Source organism: Anguilla rostrata, chromosome 4, assembly GCF_018555375.3.
Source record: "Anguilla rostrata isolate EN2019 chromosome 4, ASM1855537v3, whole genome shotgun sequence".
NCBI lineage: Eukaryota > Metazoa > Chordata > Actinopteri > Anguilliformes > Anguillidae > Anguilla > Anguilla rostrata.
Window position 1 is genome coordinate 61,361,200 of NC_057936.1, and position 23,792 is coordinate 61,384,991.

Below are 23,792 nucleotides of genomic sequence, written 5' to 3' on the forward strand. Positions count from 1 at the left end.
CAACCGCAACCTCACTGCCAGATAACGTCTACCTCTGAGCTATGTCGCCCAGTTTGCATGCGCAGAGTTGATCTGCAGCACCTCTGCATGGGTGGGGGCGGAGTGGGGGCGGTGGGGGGGTGGGTGTGAGGAGAACATGCTCTCGAGTGGGTGATGGGGAATTTCGAGCCTAATGGTCTGGGAAAGAGAGAGTGTACTCGCTGCAGAACTTCACCGGTAGTGATTGATGACCTGCTGACTGGATTCTCTACTCTGGTGATGTCACCTGTCCCGCTGCAGACACAAAAACGTTGGTGTCACTGTTAATTCAGCTCTCGCTCTCTTTCTTTCACTGGTACATGGATGTTTTATTTATTAATTTTTTCCCTCAGTCAGGAGTTTTAGCCTCTTCATATTAGCAATTTAAAATACTCTAAATATTTAGATGCAGGTGACTTTTGACAAACACACTTGTGTGGTAGCCAGAAGCCCCACAATGAACAGAAATACTTCACTGGATAAACTTTAAATTTTACTTCAGTTCGTTACACCTCAAATGAACCTCAACATTTTCAATTTAAAAAACCAAAAACAATTTAGAAGTAAATATATGAGTTTTACCAATAAATCTTTTTTTTTTTTTTCTCAGTGCAACTACTAATTAAAAATTAACTGAGGGTCATGCAAGCCCTTCAATCATTTTTGGTTCACTGGATCTGTCTTATTCAGGAACAAACATGACAGCCCAAAATGCAAAATGAGAAAAAAAAAAAAAAATTTTTTTATGGATTTTCAATTTTAGGCTGTAAGACAGTTGCTCTCTCCCTCCCTCCCCCCCCCCCCCTCCCCCCCTCTGCTTCTCTCCCTCCCTCATATTTGCACGTTGAACAGGGCTATTCGAGCTTGTCAAACTTTCCATAATGCCCCTCTCCTCCTTTTTCTTTTTTTAAACTAAAGATCAGGTGATCATCAGGTGGACGATCATGCCCGCAGCATTATTATGCCCGCGGCTCCCCAGATCCAGCATGGGGAGGGGGTGTGGCTGATCCTCTTCTGGGGATTCCATGGAAGACGTTCACGTTTTGGGTGATTATGCAGAGCTGGAGGGCTAGTACATGAACGCCATATGAATGCATAGCAGGTTTTTGACATTTGACATTAAGAATTGTTCCTGTTGGACTGTGAAATAAAGCGGGCTTAAAATTCAAGTCTCTCTCCCTCAATCTGTCTCTCTCTCTCTGTTTCATCTCTCTCTTTCTTAAGTGTGCCATAGGAAAGCTGCTAATATTTTGTTTTAGCCTTTACACTGTAAAATGGCAGCTGCCTGAATTTTGAGAATTTATGCACCGGTGTCATTTGTCTGGTAATGAATATCATCAGACAAATCAATTGACAAATCAATTTACAGAAGGCAAATGACTTAGCAGTTTCACATTCTGCACGTGCTTTGCGTGCTTCGTAGCTCACCCACATCGATCAGCCAAAATGCAAACTGAGATGGCCTTTCTAAGGTACACAGCACACTAGTTAACTACAAACAGTGTTGATGGTTTTCTGCTGTGCAGTTGTAGACACCATTACTGTATAAGAGTGGTTCCCAGCCCTGTTCCTGGAGATATACCATCCTGTAGGCTTTTGTTTCAACCTTAATTTGACCTGATTCTGCTAATTAGTAGCTCAATGAGATCTCTAGCTGTTGAATGAGGTGTGCATTCTTAGGTTCAGAGGGAAAACCTACAGAAAAGCAGATCTCCAGGAACAGGGTTGGGAACCACTGCTGTAAACAAATAAAACCTTTGTTTGTTTCCTTTCCCCCAGACACCCCCCCCCCCCCAAAAAAATAAGATAAAATCAATAAATACATTTTTGGCTTAAATAAATAAGCCAAAAAGCTTTGCATCAATCAGAAAAGACAGCCCCTCTACTACTGCTGTATCCATGGGGACAGGTAGAGGCAGACACCATGTGTGTCCGGCAGTGAAAGCTCTTCTCTGCAGGAGTCCTGTCAATCCACAAACATTCAAGGCTTCATTCCACAGCTGAGGAGTTGTTTGGGTGCGGCAGTGTTGGGGGCGGGGCCAGGCGTACATCTGAACCACCCTAAAGTCAGCATGCTCTTCCTCTCCTCCTCCCTCTTCGTGGGAACCCCACGTTCCTCAATCTGGTCCTGGACATTTCACATGACAGGGCACTTTGACAGACATCTCTGTGGAGACAGGGAGTCCGGACAGGGTCCGTTAAATTCCATCAGTTCAGCAGATTAATTGGGAAATTTACTTAATGTTCTGTGGGGATTTTTATAATTCATGAATTGAAATGGAATTGACCCTCGTAGGTTCGGACAAATGGGACAGCTCTTCATCCTGTCCCTACCGGCCGCCAAAAAAAAAAAAAAAAAGGAATTTGGAATCAGAGCATGGTTATCATTCTAAATGCAGGAGACTGTGGAGAATGTTCTGTCCATCGATGCAGAATCAATGCCAGGGGTGCACAACTCCGGTCCTGAAGGGCCGATCTGTGTGCTGGTTTTTGTTCCAACCGACTACCATAGATATATTATATCTATAGATTGCCATGGATATAGACACTGCTTCATTCCTGTACTTGAGCACAGTGAAATCTCTAGGATACACCTGCAGTCTGCGGCTGTAGCTGGAGCTTATGCGCATGTCAAGATAGTATTGGGCTGGTTAAATAAATGTTGGCACAAAATCCTGAAATGGATTGGCCCTTGTTGTGCACCCGTGATCTATACCCACGTATTCCCGGTCAGAGTCGCGGGGGGTGCTGCAGCGGGGGAAATTTCTGTGGTACAATCAATTCACAATACAATACAGTACAATACGTTACAGTTCAGGCATTTAACAGATGCTCTTACACAGAGCGACTCACTCACACAGCTTACGGTCTCTGCATAGGATCCATTTACACAGCTGGAGATTCACTGAAGCAAGCCGGGCTAAGTACCCTGCTCAAAGGTATAATGACAGTGCCCCACCTGGCCATCAAATCCACATTCACAGAGTTACAGGCCCTGTTCCCTCCCCGATATGCTGCGGTACCACCTCTTGTAAGGCTGATGTTTGTGGGGAATCTAGAACATTTCGCACTGCAATCGCCTGCCAAAGTTACGGTGCCCAACCCTTCAAATGACAGGGGCTTACTTTTAAAGGAGGATGTGCACACACACCCAACATGCACGCATGCAAGTGCACACACGCGCACACACACACACACACACACACACTCAATCGCATGGCATTGTTACTCAATGGAAACGTTTGGCACATGTCTTTGGCCTTGAGACAAATTTTCTGAAGGGAATCATCTAATCCCCTCAGGCTTTAAATGTCCCGGAGAATTTGCACTGTTGCTTTCCAGCACTCTCAAAATTTGAATATCAGCTAGAGGTACATCCCCCTTTAGTGAATTATATTCAGGGAGTACAGGTTTAATCCCACTACCCTTACACAGTCATGGTATATGCACACTCTTTTTAAGTGCATGATATCACAGCAGGCCAAAAAAAAAATAATAATGATCAATCCAATATAATTGTATAAAAATTAAAGATGTGCATACAGCACTGCTATATACATGGATTACCCAAATATGAATGCAAATACCCTCAAATTAAAGCTGACAGTCTGCACTTTAACCTCATTTCAAATACAATGTACTGGAGTACAGAGCTGTCTTTGTCCCAATACTTTTGCATTTAGCTGCATGCATACTATACACGTACATACAGATTATTGGTGTAATATTTGTCATTTAATTATAATTATATAATTATTATATTTTCCAAAAAAACAAAACAAAACAAAACAAAAAAAACATTAACAGTATATTCCATTTGCCTAACGGAAGTTACTGTTTCAAGGGCATCTTTGTAAAATGAAATACTATCACATACACTGACATTTTCAGAGGTTCATTCCTGCCTTGGTTGCTTCAGGGCTATTGGATGTCAGGGCATTGCAGGATAACATTTACTGAAGTGAATCTGCTGTGGGAAGGCGTCTGGGGAGGTGTCTGCAGAGGTGCCTTGGGAGGAAAGATGCTCACGTCTCTCTCCTTTCCTCATCACTGTGTGATTGCAGGCGTAAATATCGGCTCCTGTCCTCCCCACTGTCCCCGTTTCAGACCACGATTTGTTTCTTTCCCAGGGTTTAAGAGAGACCCACCAGGTCAGAGTAGGTTTAGAGAGACTCACACCAGGTCAGAGCTGGTTTAGAGAGACTCACCAGGTCAGAGCTGGTTTAGAGAGACTCACCAGGTCAGAGCTGGTTTAGAGAGACTCACCAGGTCAGAGCTGGTTTAGAGAGACTCACCAGGTCAGAGCAGGTTTAGAGAGACTCACCAGGTCAGAGAGACTCACCAGGTCAGAGCAGGTCTAGAGAGACTCACCAGGCGAGAGCAGGTTTAGAGAGACTCACCAGGTCAGAGCTGGTTTAGAGAGACTCACCAGGTCAGAGAGACTCACCAGGTCAGAGCTGGTTTAGAGAGACTCACCAGGTCAGAGCTGGTCTAGAGAGACTCACCAGGTCAGAGCAGGTTTAGAGAGACTCACCAGGTCAGAGCAGGTTTAGAGAGACTCACCAGGTCAGAGAGACTCACCAGGTCAGAGCAGGTCTAGAGAGACTCACCAGGCGAGAGCAGGTTTAGAGAGACTCACCAGGTCAGAGTAGGTTTAGGGGGACTTACCAGGTTAGAACAATTTCAGCTGTAAACCAGTGCTTCAAGGCACACCATTTATTTATTAAAATTTTATTTATTTATTCATTTAGTTGGTGTAAGAACACGACCTGATTGAAAAACATAAATATCAGCTCAGCCAAGATCCACTTCTTCGACGTTCTCCTTAACATAAGAGAAAGAAAATGTGCTGGCAGCAGAACTGAGCCTTTGCTTTTTTCTCTCCTTTTTTTTTTTTTGATCCAGTCAGGGGCCGGTCGACAGATCTGCGCCCCACGGGAGTGCCGAACATCCTCCAGAGCGTCTCCAGAATTACAAAACGAAACTTAGCGCCAGTATGAATTTCATCATAGCGTCTCAACTGAAAAGCCATAAAAAACCTTGCCGCTTCCGAAGAGGCTGTGAATTTCTGTGCAGGAGAAGCTAATGGCTTTTAGTTCAATTTCCGTTTTTAACTGGGCTTGCCAGTTTGCTTTATGTTCAAAGAAACAAACAAAACAATTCATCAGCATAATGGAAAAAAGGCCAAAACGTATTTATGTTTAAAGGAAAGGAGAAATTACACTTACCTTTCTGACAACTGGATGCGGCATTGAATATTTACCTGGACTGGCGGTTAGTCCCAACTCAAAATAAAATAAAATAAAAATAAAAAATCCATTACTTCCACTTCTTTTCAGATGTGTTGACTTATATGGAACTATGGCCTTTATTAAGCAATAAAAAATATACACCAGGGAAAAGTGTTTTTGTTTTTTTCTTTTTTTCTTTCAAAATCAAATTTATTTCTTCCACATGTAGAACCCAAGGAAAAAAAATAAAATAAATAAAAATAAATAAAAAAAGGGCGGTTGATTCTACAGCAAAAGTGAACAACAGTTAAAGAGTTCAAAAGCTTTTCCTTTTATTGTTAAACCGAGGCGTGGGAAAGAGGAAGAGGAGGGAACGGGGGCGGGTCTGAAAGGGGAATAGGGGGCGGAGTTTATTTTGTAATCACTTGTCCTTTTTTTCCTCGTTTTTTTTTTTTTTTTTTTTTTTTTTTTTTACAGTGACACAAGCTAGGTGACGAGTTCGGACTCCGAGCCTCCGTAGAGTTCTGCCAGCTTGTGGAACTGGGGGCCCCAGTCCTCCAGGAATGCGTAGTCCTGCTCGGAGGGCGAGGCGCCCGAGCCCAGCGAGCTGACGGAGCCGGCCATGGAGCCCCGCCCCTCGTACGCGTACGTCTGCAGCGAGTCGTACGGCGGGCCGCTGGCGTCCGTGTCGGCCTCCGCCAGCCTCCGCGTGATGAACTCGCGCACGTCCACCTCGTCCGCCGCCGTCGCCTCCGCCGCGGGGGCGGGGCTGGGGGGGGTCCCGCGCCGGCCCGGCCGCAGCGCCTCGGGCTTGACGTCCCGCCGGAACTTGAGCTCCTCGGCCGCCCCGGCCGGGTTCCGCAGCGCCAGGATGTCGAAGGCCTCGGTGTCCTCCTCCCCGCCCCCCTCGTCGTCGTAGGTGACCACGTTCTCCCGCACGTCCTCCTCGGAGATGATCAGCGGCTCCTTCTTGCTCCTCCGCAGAGTGATGAAGAGCACCACGATCACTGTGGGGGGGGGGGGCAATATTTAGGTCCATGTTAACAATTTTCAAGTTGACAAAACATAATAATTATTAAGCCAGGGGTGTCCGATCTTGCCTGAAGGGTCTGTGTGGCTGCAGGTTTCTGTTTCATTCCAACACTACGACACCACATTTCTTTATTTTAACTAACCGTGGTCTTCAATCAAGACCTTGATAAGTAGAACCAGGTGTCTTAGTGTTGGGCTAAAACAAAAACTTACCCTGACGCTCACCCTGGCCCTTTACGGATCTTTAGGTCATGCTATTGAACAGATGGAGGGTAGCAACACATTTAAGTTGGAGACAGACTGACACATAAATATTTAGAACAGTGGTACCAATTATTCTTTAACAAATACAGCCTTTTGGGTGCTGTCACTTGAGTTGGAGATGGGGTAACTGCTTTAAATTTAGAACAGTGACATCAGTTATTCCAATAAAAAAGATGGCAGTGCATTTTGGAGGATGTCACTTGAATTGGAGATGGGGGTAAACACATTATATTTAGAACAGGGACATCAATTATCCCAACACAAATACAATGGGTGGCATTAATGGGGGAAGGGCAACACCATAATTGGGTCAATTCTGAAAATTACAGCAACAAATAACAGCACTCTTCATGCACTGTTAATTGAATTTTTCTAAAAACAAATGTCTGTTAGAAGTAGATATTGCTGAAGGAGGGCTTCATCTGACACCAAAGCTGTTTGGGAAAAAAAAAAAAGAAGGGTAAAGACAACAACAATAAAAAAAATAAAAAGCCTTGTGATGTTCAATAACACACATTGGCTAAATCACCAAAGACCACTGTAGATTTCTGCAGAGATACTTAATTTAAATGATCTGTTTATCTGACTAATTCATCATTAAAAATGAGGAGCCAGGGAACATAAGGCTGCTGCCAATCTACACTGATAAACAGATGGTTGCCTAGGCGATTGATGGCCACAGCAAATCACATTTGAAAGTGGCATGAGGCTCAAACAGATTTACCTTTTTGCGCGATTGATTGGTTCAGCCTTTAATTTTTCTTTTAAGTGAGATGTCGGTTAATGCTGTTATAAATACAATGGCTATCCCCCCCCAACACTCTCTTTTCTTTTGAAGGAAAAAAGTAAGCACACCACAAAAAAAAAAAAAAAAAGATATAACTTTTTCAATATAGTTTACTTCTGACTGGCGATTTTGTATCTTTTTGTGATGCAAGACATTTCCAAGATTTCAATCATAGACTTTTAAAACACATCTCAACTACATCAGTGGGTTGCATCAATGCTTTGAGTGTGAACAGAATGGCTCATTGGATCTGTCTAGTTCAGTAATACACACACGAAGGCCCCAAAAGCAAAATGATGAGTCACAGAAAAATAGCTTTTTTTAATGGATTTTCAGACCATGTTCTCTCTCTCTCTCTCTCTCTCTCACACACACACACACACACAGCTGTATAAACCTGGTACATACATCAACTGTTGGATGAACCATGCCTACTTTCAGAGGAGACAATCTAGTGTACATCCTTTCAACACTGATGTAGCTAAAAAAAAAACAAAACAAAAAAACGGATGGAGTAAAACATCTGCTTTTCTTCGTTTATTTATTTATTTTTTTAAATTTATTGTTACTTTTGACAGTCGTGGCAATAATACCTGTTGGGACGAGACTCATAAAGCCGTGCGTCTCCTCTGGGACAGCACTGTGACACACTCCCTCACCAGTGCCAGAGCCAGTGCGTGACGAGCCAATGCCTATGACTACATGCGGGTTTGAAGTCGTGACAGTTCTTGATGACACAGTGCCGCGGTCGTTCCAAATGGAATTTTCCACCAGCACGGAGGCCATCTATCAAGGGTTGCCTCGGTTACTTCATATTTTAACTGCTCAGAAGAACGAAAAAAAAAAAAGAAAAGGAGGGAGAGACTATTTGATTTTATTTCAATCAAGATTCATCCCTAGGGTTGTGTTCTCCGTTTGCATGGAAACAAAGTTTGTGTTCGCTATTTATTGTTGCTGTACGGCCATATTACTGGATATAAACAGTACATTGTTGGGAAAAAAATCTATTTCAATCTCCATTTTGCTGAAGGGAAAAAAGGAGTGGTTTTCTTTTTTCATAAAATAAATAACTAAAATGGACATGTAGCAGACACCCTTGCAAAGCTCACATTTTACAATCAATTTATAAAGGTGGATATTTTCTGAAGCTATTCAGGTTAAGTGTCTTACTCAAGGCTAGCTTATAACAGCAGTCAATGAATAACCCTAAAGTTTAAAGCAACTTAGTTCCTGATCATTGTCTGCTCAGTGGCTATAAGTATGGTCAAATGAGTAAGTATGTAAGTAAACTATCTGTCTGTCTGTCTGTATGACTATCTATCTATCTACCTTTGCATCTTTATAATGGATTTCCCAGGGCGAAAGATAGTGGGTGGCCATTTTGCTACCGTTTTGGTGATGCGCCTCTCTGTCTGACTCCTCACAAAGTGAGAGGGGTGTGCGTTTATTTTTGCATTCATCGCAGGCGAAACATCACTCTTTCCCCAGTTTGGCATTCACCTCCAAATGCCTGGGAGAAATAAGTGAAGCACACGGGAGCCAGGGCCTCACACTATCACCATCAGCTTTCTCTGTCCTCTCAAAACTCCTTCAGTCCCAACAGTGTGTGTGTGTGTATTCCAGCTGCGCGTGGAAGCGCAGGTGCATGTGTGTATTCCAGCTATGTGTGGAGGCCCAGGTGCGTGTGTGTATTCCAGCTGTATCTAAGTCCAGGCGTGTGTGTCTCAGGGGTGTGTGCATCTCAGGGGTGTGTGTGTCTAAGTCCAGGTGTGTGTGCATCTGAGGTGTGTGTGTCTAAGTCCAGGTGTGTGTGTATCAGGTGTGTATCTAAGTCCAGGCGAGCGGGTCTCAGGTGTGTGTGTCTCAGGTGTGTGTCTCTAATCCCAGGCGTGTGTGTATCAGGTGTGTGTATGTAAGTCCAGGTGTGAGTGTCTCAGGTGTGTGTGTATCAGTTGTGTATGTAAGTCCAGGTGAGTGTGTCTCAGGTGTGTGTATGTAAGCCCAGGTGTGTGTGTATCAGGTGTGTGTACGTAAGCCCAGGTGTGTGTGTGTATCAGCTGTGTGTATCTAAGCCCAGGTGTGTGTGTGTATCAGCTGTGTGTATCTAAGACCAGGCGCGTGTGTGTGTTTCAGGTGAGTGTGTCTCAGGCGAGCGGGTCTCACCCAGCAGGATGACGATGCACAGCAGGATGGCCACCAGCGCCCCGGTGCTGAGCCCGGCGGAGGACAGGAAGGCCTCGGCCTGGCAGGCTCGAACCCGGGCCCCGCGCTGGCAGGCGCACACCCTCAGCGTCAGGGTCCCGGTGCTGCTCAGCTCCGGCTCCCCGCCGTCCCACACCACCACGGGGAGGTGGTAGAGCTCCTGCAAGGCGCGGCTGAACCGCTTTCTGCGGGACAGGACGCTGGCCGTGCTGTCTGCAGGGGAGAGGGAGGGCAGGTACACAGCGCTGTTACCGCTAACTCTGCTGTCTCTCAGCGGGACGTCCTGTCTGAGGCTATTCTTCACCCCCAGCCACACTCTTAACAACCACACACACACACGCACACACACATGCATACACGCACACACACACACACAGACACACACAACCACACACACACACATACATGCACACACACATACAAGTGCACACAAGCGCGCACACTCACAGACATATGCACGCATGCACACATGTACGCACATACACACACGCACACGCACACACATAGTCTGTAAAGTCCATCCACCTAACATATAAATCAAAGTGGCACACGTGTGACATTGTGCCGGTAATAATGGCCTTTGAATGCAGCCAGCTTGCTATTGTGTGGAGTCTCAATTTCCTCCAAAAAAAAAAGGGCGTGTGGACACGTGACAACATTCAACAAATTGCCTCTATTATCACCATGTCACCACGACAACGGGAGACAGAAAAAACACACCCCCTCCTGAATGAAAACAAACGAGGGTTCCCCCACTCTCCTGCATGCGGCCCCGCAGTAAATAATTAGACAGGAACAGGGACAGACACTTCAGGCATTGTTAACTCAGGTCTGTGGCTCAATCTCTACAGTGCTGAGTGCCAGGAATGGAAGGAGGGAGAAAAAGAGAAGAAAAATAAAGAGAGACAGACAAACAGTGAGAGAGAGAGAGAGAGAGAGAGAGAGAGAAATAGAGAGACAGAGTGAGAGAGAGAGAGAGACTTGATCTTTCTTAATTGAACACACATAAACCGTCATAATTATATTAAAACCTTTTACCTCCACTCCAGGTCCCTGGCCAACCAGAGGGGGCGCACTTGCACATTATAAAACAGGCCGTTTTCAGAATTGAATTTGAATTAGAATTTTAAGTGCACTTCATTTCACAGTTCAGGTACGGATGCACAGTACGCGCCTGATCACAGCCTCCTTCTGGAAGGAGCGCAGGCTTGAAGTGCAGACCCAGAGAACGGCAGCTCCTCTGGGGAACTGGAGCAGGGGATTTCCCGCAGGTCAGCCGCGGGACTGAGCTGGATATCGAGCGGCATGCAAATGCAGGTCCTCCGGATGCCAGCGCGAGAACAGTACACTCGCTCATTACGGATTTCAATAGAATTTATCTCCCTTTTCCCATCTGTCTCTTTCTATCTCTTTTCCCTACCCTACTTTCTCTCTCTGTAAGACATTTTCTCTCCCCTATCTCTCTTTCCCCTCTCTCCCTCTGCCCTTTTCTTGTGCTGCCAAACTTCATTATCTGAGGCTGCCCACGTCTACCTTGAGACAGGTAAACGGGAATATCAGGTCTTTGTGTCTAGCTGTAAGAGGATTCAAATGAGACATAATTACAACATGTCTGCTTTACTCCTTCAGAGTGCTCTGAAACACATTTGGGGTATTTCATTGAATAATGACCCTCTCAAACGAAAAGGTAGCTATTTTTGTTATTTAGGCAAATATATACTGATGTGATAAGTCACATACCGTGTGTATGCGTGTGTGTGTGTGTTATGAATCATGCATAACACCTTAATTACCTTTTCATAACAGCTTTATAACAACTTTCCTGATAAAATTGAATGAAATTTGCATTTTACAAACATTGTAATCTGCTGCTACTTCCAAAGCTTTCTTTTATTTTTACAATAAATTGTCCACTTAGACCGGTTATTACTCACTGAAGCAATTCAGGTTAAGCGCCTCGCTAAAAAGTTAAACATGCAGGCATCAAACCTGCAACCTCCGGATTACAAGCCAGTCTCCCCAGCATTACAGCGCGTTGCCGTGGTAGCGCCCGGAACACTGCAAAGGCCTCGCAGGACGCTGGGAAGGCCTCACTCGTTTGCATCGCTCCTCAGAGCTGCATTTTAATGACCTTGTTCAATTTCATGCTCGTTGTCCCCTCATTGTTTTTGCTGGGGAGGGGGGTCGGGGGAGTGGGGGGCGGGTGGTTTCAGAAGATGCAATTAAGGCACGGAGGGGTTCACAAACAGCTGTAATCGCGTCCATTAGTTCACCCCACTGTTCCAAACCCCTCACGCCTTCCCCAAAGGCCTGATTTGCAGAGAGGGGTTCGATGGCCGCCACCGCTGTAGATGACAGTGGAGGGACGCGGGGATTTGTGTTTCTGTGAAATGAGAGGGCAAAAAACCAGTATTTCTGAGCTTATGACTCTAGAATGAGATGCAAGCATTCTTTTAGTTTTAATGTGTGTGCGCCTGTGTGTACGTGTGTGTGCGTGTGCATGCATTGTTGCGGCTGACAGATGTATTCACTGATTAGCAGGTAGAGAGCCTTTTACAGGTAGAGGGGAGGATGAAAGGGGGATTCCCAGGCGGAAGGTTTTTTCGCTCAACAGCTTCAGCTCCACTCGCCTTCATCACAGCAGGGCTTACAGGGCTGCACGCTTCTCGTTCAAGTGGAGCATCTTTCCCACGTCTCAATACAACTGTCTTGAAAGAAAACTCATGAAGAGAGGAGTCCTCAGAGAGAGAGAGAGAGAGAGAGAGAGAGAGAGAGCAAGAGAAAGAAACAGAGAGAAAGAGAGAGAGAGAGAGAGAAAGAGAGGGGGTGGGGGGGGACTGGATTCCATTTAGAACGCCTTACAGCTCAACAGAGGGCGGAACAGAAACTGTTAGAGGAGTGCCAGAGGTGCACAGTACCTGTCTTCAGTCTTTCTTTCCATCTATCTATCTATCTATCTATCTATCTATCTATCTATCTATCTATCTATCTGTCTATCTATCTATCTATCTATCTATCTATCTATCTATCTGTCTGTCTGTCTGTCTGTCTGTCTGTCTGTCTGTCTGTCTGTCTGTCTGTCTGTCTGTCTGTCTGTCTGTCTGTCTTAAGGTCTGGTTCAAGAACACCTAATTGCATTTGTAACAGAACTATTTCCCTAGACACCTCTCTGTGCATGTACACTTCAAACTTCCACAGTGTAGTGCATATGAACATAGAGCGTTAGCATGACGGCACATATTCAATCAATTTTATTACAACGAGGGTGAAAAAAAGAGAAAATAAAGAAAGGTAGGTAACATTTGATGAGTGTGCTGGACAGTTTCCAGGGAAATCACGTGAAATGAATTCTGATCTATTCAGAGCAATGATGTTTGATCCATTTGTATAATTTCCTCTCTGTGCGTGCCAACCTTGCTGGCCCCTAAGATATTAACAGGCTATCCTCTGAGGTGCTGGGCAGGATGCTTCATGAGCGCTAGGGGCTATCTTTTTTTTTTAATGATTTATTTCTGTATCCACAGAGTCACTCTTGTAATGTACGTCATTAATCTTGGAGACACGGTCTGCTCCTGGAGACAGCAAACCTAACCCGATTGAGATCGGAACGTTGGTGGAATGCATTTTGTTAGAAGCGCAAAAAAAAAAAGAAAAAAAGAAAAAAGAAGGAAAAAAAAGAAAAGAAAAAAACAAAACAGTGACACAGCCTACTTGAATACCGGAAATATGGCCGCCAATACGTGCATGCGTGCATTCTCTAAATCGCAATTCTTTTGTTAATGACATTGAAGGAACCTTCCGCCGACAAGCTTCTTAATAAGGCAGCAAAAGAGTTGCCAAGGAGATTCGGTCTGACGAAAATGCGAGACAATCATTTGGAATGCATGAAATAATTGCTGTTCTGAACGGGGCCCAATAAAGGGTGCCCGCGTTCCGTGCGCGCCGGATTCCTGCATAAATCCGCGCTGTTAATGGGAGCGTGTCACGCGGGCGCGGCGTCAGGTTGGCACGGGCTGATTACGGAGCCGCGGTGTTATTTGTTTGTCGAGAGATATTCAAAGAGGCTGTAATAATAGACTCCCCCCGGCAGAAAACAAACATTAGCCTCTTCAAGGCGACAATTACCGTGTTTGTGCCACAGCACTGTGGAATGCATTACTGATTTCCCATTCACTGCAAATAAATACATTAATAAATACATAGTTATTTGTATTTATTTGTTTATTTTTTGTACAAGAAAGCTTAGTGGGAGATCTAATTCAATGACGGTGTACATCCGTACTTAATTCACTATGGTGACGGGATATTACACAATGGTGACTGCATGTTACACCACGGTGACTGGATATTACACAATGGTGACTGGATATTACACAATGGTGACTGGATATTACACAATGGTGACTGGATATTACACTGTGGTGACTGGATATTACACAATGGTGACTGGATATTACACAATGGTGACTGGATATTACACAATGGTGACTGGATATTACACTGTGGTGACTAGATATTATACCATGGTAACTGGTGACTGCATATTACACCATGGTGACTGCATATTACACCATGGTGACTGCATATTACACAATGGTGACTGGATATTACACTGTGGTGACTAGATATTATACCATGGTAACTGGTGACTGCATATTACACCATGGTGACTGCATATTACACCATGGTGACTGCATATTACACCATGGTGACTGCATAATACACCATGGTGACTGCATATTACACCATGGTGACTGCATATTACACCATGGTGACTGCATATTATACCATGGTAACTGGTGACTGCATATTACACCATGGTGACTGCATATTACACCATGGTGACTGCATGTTACACCATGGTGACTGCATATTATACCATGGTAACTGGTGACTGCATATTACACCAGGGTGACTGCATATTACACCACGGTGACTAGGGACTGGATATTATTCCATGGTGACTGCATATTACACCATGGTGACTGCATATTACACCATGGTGACTGCATATTACACCATGGTGACTGCATATTACACCATGGTGACTGCATATTACACCATGGTGACTGCATATTACACCATGGTGACTGCATATTACACCATGGTGACTGCATATTACACCATGGTGACTAGTGACTGGATATTATTCCATGGCGACTGAATATCACACAGCCAGCTGTTCATTTTGTGCCGACGCAGAATCCGCAAACACATCCCGCATAAACAGGTGACAAGTGAAATCTAGAAATTCTGGTGTCAAGGCGTTCAAGGAAGATATCTGCTGACATCCTCATATGACAGCTCTCTCATGGCTGTTGTTTTCCTCAAAATACAGCTGGAATGTGAGTGAAAATGTTTTTTTTTTTTTTTTTTTTTTTTTTTTTTTTTAGGGCAAGGGCTCGTAAACACAAAGGGAAGCTCTGCACTTCTTAAAAAGAAGAACTGACAAGAGAAATGCTGATGGGCACCAAACTGGGTGCCACAGGGGTATTTAAAAAAAAAAAATTGTGCTTGGATCCTGTTCCCAGCTTTTTCATGGTTTTCCTTTAACAACTGAACAAATGACAAAGTATTACTTCCACCGAGAAAGCATTTGCCCCATTTCTGATCTCCTCTATTATTGCGTATTTGTCACACTGAATGGTATCGGTTCTTTAGACAAAAGTGTAAACACAAAACAGGCTCATCCTAAAACCAGGTGAGGCCCTGCTTTCAGCCTCAGAGCCTCTGAATTCAACCGTCTTCTCCGCCACGCGCGCCGCGACTCGACCAAAACCCGTTTCCTCACTCTTCCCTCCCAAAGTGCGGTTTGAAAACCGTGTCGCAGGCTAAACGCTGCGATGAGGACGGATCCTTCCAAAGGGGACGCCCGCATGCCGAAGTAAAAGCGCGGAACATGGTACAGAACATGGGGCCGTGTTGTGAAGGTATAAGTCCCGTGGGTCCTCTTCTCCCCTTAGCTAGATACGTAGCTAGCAAGCTCAGCGATTCATTACATTCCCTGCTCTGCATTATCCTCAGGTCGCCAGGCTCCTGATCTTTACAGAGATGCAAATTAATTAATTGATTAGTGCACAGAGACAGCGCGGTGAGTGCAGGTGTCGGGAGAGATGTGTGGTAGATGGCAGCTGTGCCTATGCTGATCCAGTCAGCGTTGGAGACCACTGTATTCTTTCAAAAGCTCATTTTTAATTGGCTAAGTCCTTCGGGAGACTTACCCCCCCCCCCCCCTCCCCCCAACCACCAGATAAAATGGCACAGCTCAGTGATTTTATAATTCATATCTGATGAGGAGCTTCTGTTATCCTAGCATGTGGAAAGTGCGACAGAAGCGAACCAAACCTTACTCAGAACCTTATTAAACTTAGTCGCAATCACCAGTTAATTAGGCTAATTAATTCCACTGATCAGCGGCATTAAATGTTTTAATCAGCTGCAGTGTTGTCACCTGAAAGCACTTTCAACCAACAACGCCGACTATGTTTGCAACGCGTTTCTTATTAAGTGAAATTCATTTCGGATGCAAACGAGCAAGCACTTGAAATTACAGAGGATACAAAACCAGGAATGACATGCAAATACTTCTGCACTGTCGTATCTTTTGCTTATATTAATGAAGAAATAAATACACAATTAATTCACCAAAAACATGCAAGTTGGCAAGATAAAAAAAAAAAAATAATAATAATCATAAAAATTAAACATGTCCATTACAGAAAGGGTATTCGCGACTACAGTTGGGTTCAAAAGGATCGTGGCTTGGTATGCAGGTCACTCCCTCCTAGACGATGTGTGAGACTGCGACGCAGAGATGAGGGAAGAGACTGAATGAGATGGAAGTGACAGAGCTGGGCGGGCGCTAATTACCCATGCAAACGAAACCGTCCGTCGAAAGTGGCCAATGGGTCATTGAGATTCACGGAGGGATCTCTCTCTCTCTCTCTCTCTATCTCTATCTCTCTCTCTCTGCAGCGTCAAGCAACCTTAAAACTCTGAAAGACTGAAATACCGAATCACGGGTGGATGCACTGGCCGCGAAAACGCCGCTCACTTGAATTTCGTTTCATCAGCGTCGCGTGTAAAATGAGGACCGTTGTCCAGACCATTGAGCTACAGTTCCACGCGCCAGCCGGAAGAAGGTTCAGGCCATTCATTCAGCCTTTTCCCAGCATGCAACGGCTGTGAAGATTAAACCAGCCGCACGGAGCTTTAAATTTCAAGGCCAGGATTCACGCGATCTGGAGTTCAATTCAACACTTGATCTTCTTTCCGGCGATATATATACTCCACCCCTACCCACATTCTATCATATCCCCACTTAGGTCACCCAAGCCAGGATGTGTGTAGAGGGGCGAAAAAAAAAAAAAAACGGGTTCATTTGCATGGAAATTTGAGTTAAGCATGCATAACTCAAGCCAGGCTCAGGCCCAAAGTCAATTAGCTTCCAGTTATTTCCCTTAATTGCCAGAGGTTTTATAAGGGTTCCAGAAGTACCGCTTAACAATGTGCAAACAGTTACATTTTCTGTGCCACTTCAACTCCAACAGAGCTTAGAGGAATCGCGCATATTGTGTTTGAGTTTATTCTGAGTGAAAGCACAATCACCCTCTTTTTTTATTTTAATTTCTTTTTAACATTGTCTGGAGAGAGGGAGAGAGAGAATGATACAAAATAACTACTCTGATTTAAAAACCTGGGATATACGTATGGATTACCTTCGTTGTCCTTGAGGGTGAAGTTGGGGTTCACGGGGAGGTCTTGCGGAAGAGCGAAGGAGAAGCGCGGTCCGTTTGCAAAGTCGTCTTTGTCCACTGCACCGATGGTCTGGATCACCTGTGGAAGCCAAAGAGACGGGTAAGCCACGCACCAAAGCAATGTTTCAGATCGTAAAACACGGCCCCTTTATGAACGGTCTTTCAAGCCTCGGCTTTCAACAGGGGGGTCCTTCAAGCTACTGTAGGGGGTCCTTGGCCAGCTGACAAGTACAGAGATTGAACACACCCCCCTCCAACCACGATAATGTCATATCATCAGCATCAGCACTAATAGCGGTTGTCACTAAGGAGTGAAGTGGAACAGAACACGGGCTCAGACTTAACGAACACCTCGTGGTTGCCATGCCGATTCCGGAACCTGTTTGATGCCGGCTTGGCGGAATACCAGCTGATGCTTTACTCACAAGCAGGATTCCGCACTTTGCCGCAGTGATTCCACAACACACTGTAAAATGTGCAGTGCTAATTTAACTCTGACAGATGAGTCTTGTCAGTTTCACATGTAATAAAGTTCAAGAACAAAAGTTGTCTTTTAGTTTCCTTTGTTAATAATAATAATAATAATAATAATAATAATACATTACTATTATGTATTGGACTAGAGGTGGACAGGGTCGGATTGGTGTGACAATAACTTGCCTCAGTTACTCAAAACAAGCAAGGCTTTTGCATGTATAGTATGTTGGTGCATTTATTTATTTATTTATTTTATTTCATTTACATTTTTTACTGAGATTGAGGGCAAGCCCGCAGAGCAGGCAATTGTTTTCAGCTTTTCAATACTGTCATAGTGCAGTGGTGCCCAGTGTCGGTCCTGAGGGTCTCCTGTGCACGCTGGTCTTTGTTCCAACCACAATCGCAATCCCAGAATTTTAAAAAGCTGTTAATTTTTCTTAATGAGGTGCTTTTCATGTTTAGAGGTATTATTTACCCTCTTATGCTGCATTATACCAGAAACAGCTTTGCATGCCATAAAATGTTGATCTTGTGCTGCATTGTGCTTATTGTGCTGCATTGCAAACAATTACATAAAAAGGGGTTTTTTTTTTTTAAATCAAATGAAATACAGAAGTAAATCAATAGACTCCTAATTAGGTTGTTGAACATGCACTTAATGTTTTCATTAAGCTTATTAACACAGTGCACGTTGGACTATCACTTTCTTTGTCTTTAAATTCTTCAGTATCTGCCAGATTGTTACAGTTATTTTGGTGGTTAGGTATATGCATTTCCACCAGCTAGGTGCCTATCGATTCACCACCATCTTTAATTTCAAGTTTACCTCTTTGTACGCAATTTTTCGCAATATAGTATAATAAGCACAAATATGAACATGGGAATTTCATTCTTTATGGCATGTATAGCTATTTCTGGCATAAAGATCACCTAATTAAATTAAATTCTGGGATTCTGGTTGGAATGAAAACCAGCGTACATTGGGGTGGGGGGGGGGGGGCGGGGGCAGGACCAGGTTTGGGGAACCCCTGCTGTAGACACCAGCGGGACACTCACCTGTCCCACCCTGGTGCTCTCACACACGATGACCTCGCTCTCGGTCGCCAGTTTGGGCGGGTTGTCGTTGACGTCCAGGACCTGCACCGTGACAGGGACATGGCTGAGGAGGCTGGGGTTATCTGAGAAAAAAAAAAAAAAAATAGAGAAAAAGAATAAAAAAAACTCTCAGGAGTTAGAAATGTACATTAAGATTATAATGTAACAGACTTAGCAAAAACAAACAAACAAAAAATCTGTTTCCATGACAATGAACCAAATCCAAAATCCCTAATTTGGTTAGTCCAAAACTATTCACTTTTTTCCCCACTGATGAAGACTTTGGTTGCATAGGCAGTGTATTTGGTGTGCTGCCATCCTCCATTACCAGTGCATAACACTTTTGGCTTTCCATTGCTCTGGTAAAGGTTCGTTTCGGTCTCCTCTCTCCATAAAACTTTGGTCCAGAACTCTTCTGGCTTGTATCTGTATGTTTTTTTGTGTGAATTCTAATCTGACCTTTCGATTCTTGCCGCTGATGAGAGTTTTGCATCTTGCAGGTCAGCCTCTGTAATCCAGCTCTCAAAGTCCTCTGTGTGCAGTGGCTTCTGATTTTTTCACCCTGGCCCTTGGACACAGCTGGTGATGTCACAGACTGTTGTTCTAGGGTTTTTCTTCACAGCTCTTAGAATTCTTCTGTCATCAAGTCCGGATGTCTTGTTTGGCTGACCTGTATGATGTTTATTTCTGAGTCCACCACCGGTTTCTTTCTCTTTCAAGACTTTCCAAACTTGCTGTACTCGATATACCCAGTTTCTGTTCTATACTTCTCAATGAATTAATTATTCTGTTCCCTCAGCTTACAGATTAGTTGCTTTTCAGCCATATTTAGTTCTCTGTTCTGATGCCTCCGATTCCAAATACAGTCTCCAGTGATAAAAAAAATAACAAGCCTAAAACCAAGACTAGACGCTCACTGCTCTTTCACCTGAGCAACAGTAAGCAGCCTTCAATCACCTGGTAAATTGACGTTGCACAGCTGTACATACCAGCCAATAGAGAACGATGCAGCACTCGCACAGCTGGACAGTGCGGTTTTTCTTGCACTTGAAAAAAACCCACACGCCATCAGTGTGGTGACATTGGAAAGTGGCAACGCAGGGGAAACTGTACTGATTTCCCCCCCGCACTTAAAACGCTCGTCTGACTCACGGCCCTCCTTTCTCCGCCTCGAGCGAGCGGTTTTCGCGGGGCGGAAATTGGCTTCTGGGACACGGCGGACCGGAGCAGACGTCTCGTCTCTCGGACTCGGTCCTGACCGCTTGTTAACTTAGAAAGTTAACAAAAAGCAAAGGAGGGATGGGAGTTGAGTGCCTATGAGCTGGTTCTGCGGAGAGAGCCTTAAGCTGGGAAAGGAAACAATCAAAGGTTTAATTTTTATTACAGCGGTTTTTTTTGAGTTGTTTGCCTTCTGTAAATTGATTTGTCGATCGATTTGTCTGATGGTATTCATTGCCAGACAAATGACACCGGTGCATCAATGGTCTTAGATTCAGGCAGCTGCCATTTTACAGTGTAAAGGCTAAAATGAAATTTTTAGCAACTTTCCTTTCGCAAACAAGAGAAAGAATATTAATCTTTCTAGTCATCTTTCTGTCCTCCCTCCTTTTAGTGTCCCAGTATTGGAGGAGACAAGCAAAGCACACAGAACTGTATTGGCGAAGCAGCTTCAAACTCGTCTCCTCCCCTCCCCTCCTTTTCCTCTTTTCCTCCACACGCTTCCAGGTAGGAGATTAGTGGTAGCGGGGGGGAGTGGAGGGAAAAGTAATGGGATGCCCCCGTCAGGGAGGGAGGACCCCTGGTTTGTGGGGCACGGAGGAGAGGAGGTGGTAGCGGAGAAAAGGCGGGTACATTTTTTTAGAGTACTGGGATGCACCCCAGCATACTCTCCCTCTCTCTCTCGCTCTGTCTGTTTCTCTTTCATTCTTCCTATCTCTCTCTCTCTCTCTCTTTCTCCCTGGCTGAGCTCTCCTGTGCCTGCACGATAACGTGCAGCATTGTGCCATTCTTGGAAAGGTGTCCTCCTGCCTTCCTTTTTGACGTGTGAGACTGTTATTACTATTATTGTATTTTTTTTTCTTTTCTTTCCCCCACACAGAGAGCATCTTAATGCTGAAACCGCATCACCGTGCCATTGGCCAGCGGCCGTGCGTGTAATCTCTCTATTCGCCCTTATCTCTCCCCCCGCCGTTCCACCGGTGCACTTTACCGCAGACGCGGGGACCGCGTTCTCCTGCCAGCGTTCACACGCCCAAACCGTGTGAAAGACCGCGCCGCTCTGTCCTCCCTGTTAGTCTGCATTAACGGTCTGGCGCAGGGCGTGAGGTAATTTTCAAAGCAGCCTCGCTACTGGGTTGTGATGCAAAGCAGAAACTCCCCCACACATTTCAGTCGGAGAAAGAAACAGAAGGAATAATTGGATAGGCACCTTGAGCCTCGGAAGATACGACACGAATAGGGCATAAACTTGAACAGCAGGGCTGGTCGGAATGTAGTGCTGTTATCACACAACCAAGTGAAATCTCTTCAAACAAACTTTTCTACAGGATAATGAACTGTCCCTATGGCAACGGCTCTCTTTACTGTAGGTCAGATTATTTATTTATTTATTACTTTTGTTTGCAGTGAAAAGGTTCAAACAAACTTTTAAAATAAGACTGCCAACATCTGTTCTTAAATTTTCCAAGCAAATGAAAGCACTTAGTATGAGCAGATAGCAAAGTACTCGCAGAAACTGTGCAACCAAGACCGAAACCACTTGCATTCAAATTTCAGTTCAATATTAAATGGTTAATCCAGGCTTTTTTTTCTCTTAGAGAAAACTGTGTCTCATGCAACTTTCAGCTATTGCATCTTCACTGATTGCCTGAATGAAAAATACATATTAGTATTGTTCCTAATTCTCTGTAAAATATTGCAGTTCACCTTGTTTGGTTGAACTGACAGTTCTGCCAATGTTTTTTAGTGACCACAGTAACATCAACAGCCCAGACTTGCAATGGAAATATCTGAGTTCCGAGAATAATTTTCGAAGATATATTTTCGTTATCTACCCGATCAGTTAATTAGTGATCCAGAAGAGGGTAAGGAAGGGGTTAATTACGGAGATACAAATCTGCGTATCAAGAATGAAAATACTGACCTCCGAATCAACCCTAATTTTCCACGAATGTTTCGCACGGTAACATTCATTCGTGTGTCAGCCAATGCTCGAATAAATCTACAGCGGAGAATCACATGACCAAATGACAGACATTCTCTAATTAAAAAAAAAATATATATATGTTTAATAATAATGTATATGCCAGCGGTGTACGAGCTTATTTAAAAAGGGCTAATGTGGGTCCAGGTTCTTTGGTTAAGCCCAGCACTGGGTCACTTGACACAACTAATTGACTAATCGTGGTAGAATCAGTTGTCTTAGTGCTGGGCTAAAACAAAGCCTGCGTCCACATCGGATAAAATCAGGCGCTCCTGAACCCGTGTGAGGTTCCAGCTCAGTGGGGTACTCACCGACCTCCGAAGCGATCACAGTGATGTTGTGCCAGGCCATCTCTTCCCTGTCCAGGACCCGCGTCGTCTTCAGCGTCCCGCTGTTCGCGTCGATGTTGAAATGCGTGTCCCCGTGCAAACTGCGGTCAATGAAATACCTATTTTTAGAGGAGTGAAATTAAAAATTCATGAGTACCGCCTCTCCTGCAGAAAGAGCCAAAAAAAAAAAAATAATAAAACGCCAATACAAATGCATCAAAACTAAAGTAGACTAAAAATAAATTAAAAAATAAAATAAAATAAAAAAGAGACTGTAGCTCTTGCCCCCCACAGTTGTTACCAAACACAGTTACCATACTATCTGACTGTTAGGAAGCCGTGAAGATATAGATGACACCTTCACAAACTGTACTTAAAAATACATCGCCATTCATTACACAGTCAGTGCCATGCATTCAGGATTCATCCATCACCATTGTGGATGACTGTGTTTGCCTAAGGGATCGTTTATAAGTAACCGCATGTGTGTGTGTGTGTGTGTGCGTCTGCTTGTTCATTCACCGTTATATAAAGTTGTCCCGCCCTGTCGTAAGGTAAAGATGCTTTGCTTAAAAGCTGATTCAGCGGGAACTAGAACAATATGTGCATGGCTGGATCAATGCAGAACGTGATATATAACTAAGCGTAGAGTTTTTGACGTGAAGCGCAGAGTATATCAGAGCGCATGCTGCTTTGTTTCAGAGAAAGCACTGTGCTGGTGCACTGTGACTTCTTTCCAGGCTGTGGGTAGTAAAGAGTGCCTTATCACAGTGTTCCTTATAATGAATCCACAGAGAATTTTTTTTTTTCCATGACACTATTAACATTAACACTCCCTTTTGGGCAAATAAGAAATATAATTAAAATATTTTTTTTTTTTCAGTTTTCTTTTTTTTTTTTGAATAATTGAAAACTTGGTCTCTGTGTAGGAAAAAATGAAATTAATATACTCCTTTCAAAAAAAATAAATAATAAAGTCAAATCGGTAGGCTGTTGTCTGTTGCTCACAAATTCAAAGGCAAACAGAAAAAGCACGGTAGCAAACATTTGTGTGGTTCGAGTGGACACAATCCAAGCATCCTTCAACGCTGAGTCCAGAGTAAACAGATGGGGGGGGGGGGGGGAGGTGGCTTTTGGGGAAATGGACACAGAGACAAGCATTCCCAATAGGTAACTCTGTTGACGTCCTCATTATCTTATCAAATTATCTTTTTGTTATGCAGATTATCTTTTTGTTTTCCTTTACATCCTATCAAATATTTTAAGACTCTGTACATGAGTCATGCATTCTGTTTCCTATCTCTCTCTTTATCTCTCTCTTTCTCTGTCCGGCTCTTTTGTTCCCTCCCTCTTTCCCAGTCTCTCTCTTGGCATTCCTCTACTCTACCGTGACTGCAA

General features: G+C 44.1%; 1 protein-coding gene across 4 annotated transcripts in view; it reads right to left on the reverse strand.

The window, feature by feature from the left end:
* Positions 1–4,630: 4,630 nt before the first annotated feature.
* LOC135253906 (cadherin-18-like) overlaps positions 4,631–23,792 on the reverse strand; it is a 203,012-nt gene continuing 183,850 nt past the window's right edge. For 3 of the 4 annotated variants that reach the window (XM_064333747.1, XM_064333748.1, XM_064333746.1), the window contains 5 exons: positions 22,377–22,513; positions 18,825–18,946; positions 17,253–17,370; positions 9,496–9,747; positions 4,634–6,256 (listed from right to left, as the gene is read on the reverse strand). In XM_064333747.1, the coding sequence (XP_064189817.1) occupies positions 5,736–6,256; positions 9,496–9,747; positions 17,253–17,370; positions 18,825–18,946; positions 22,377–22,513 (1,150 nt within the window). In that variant the 3' untranslated portion in view covers positions 4,634–5,735. Of the gene's footprint in view, positions 6,257–9,495; positions 9,748–17,252; positions 17,371–18,824; positions 18,947–22,376; positions 22,514–23,792 lie in introns of all 4 variants that reach the window. The other variant, XM_064333749.1, reaches the window with a different exon arrangement.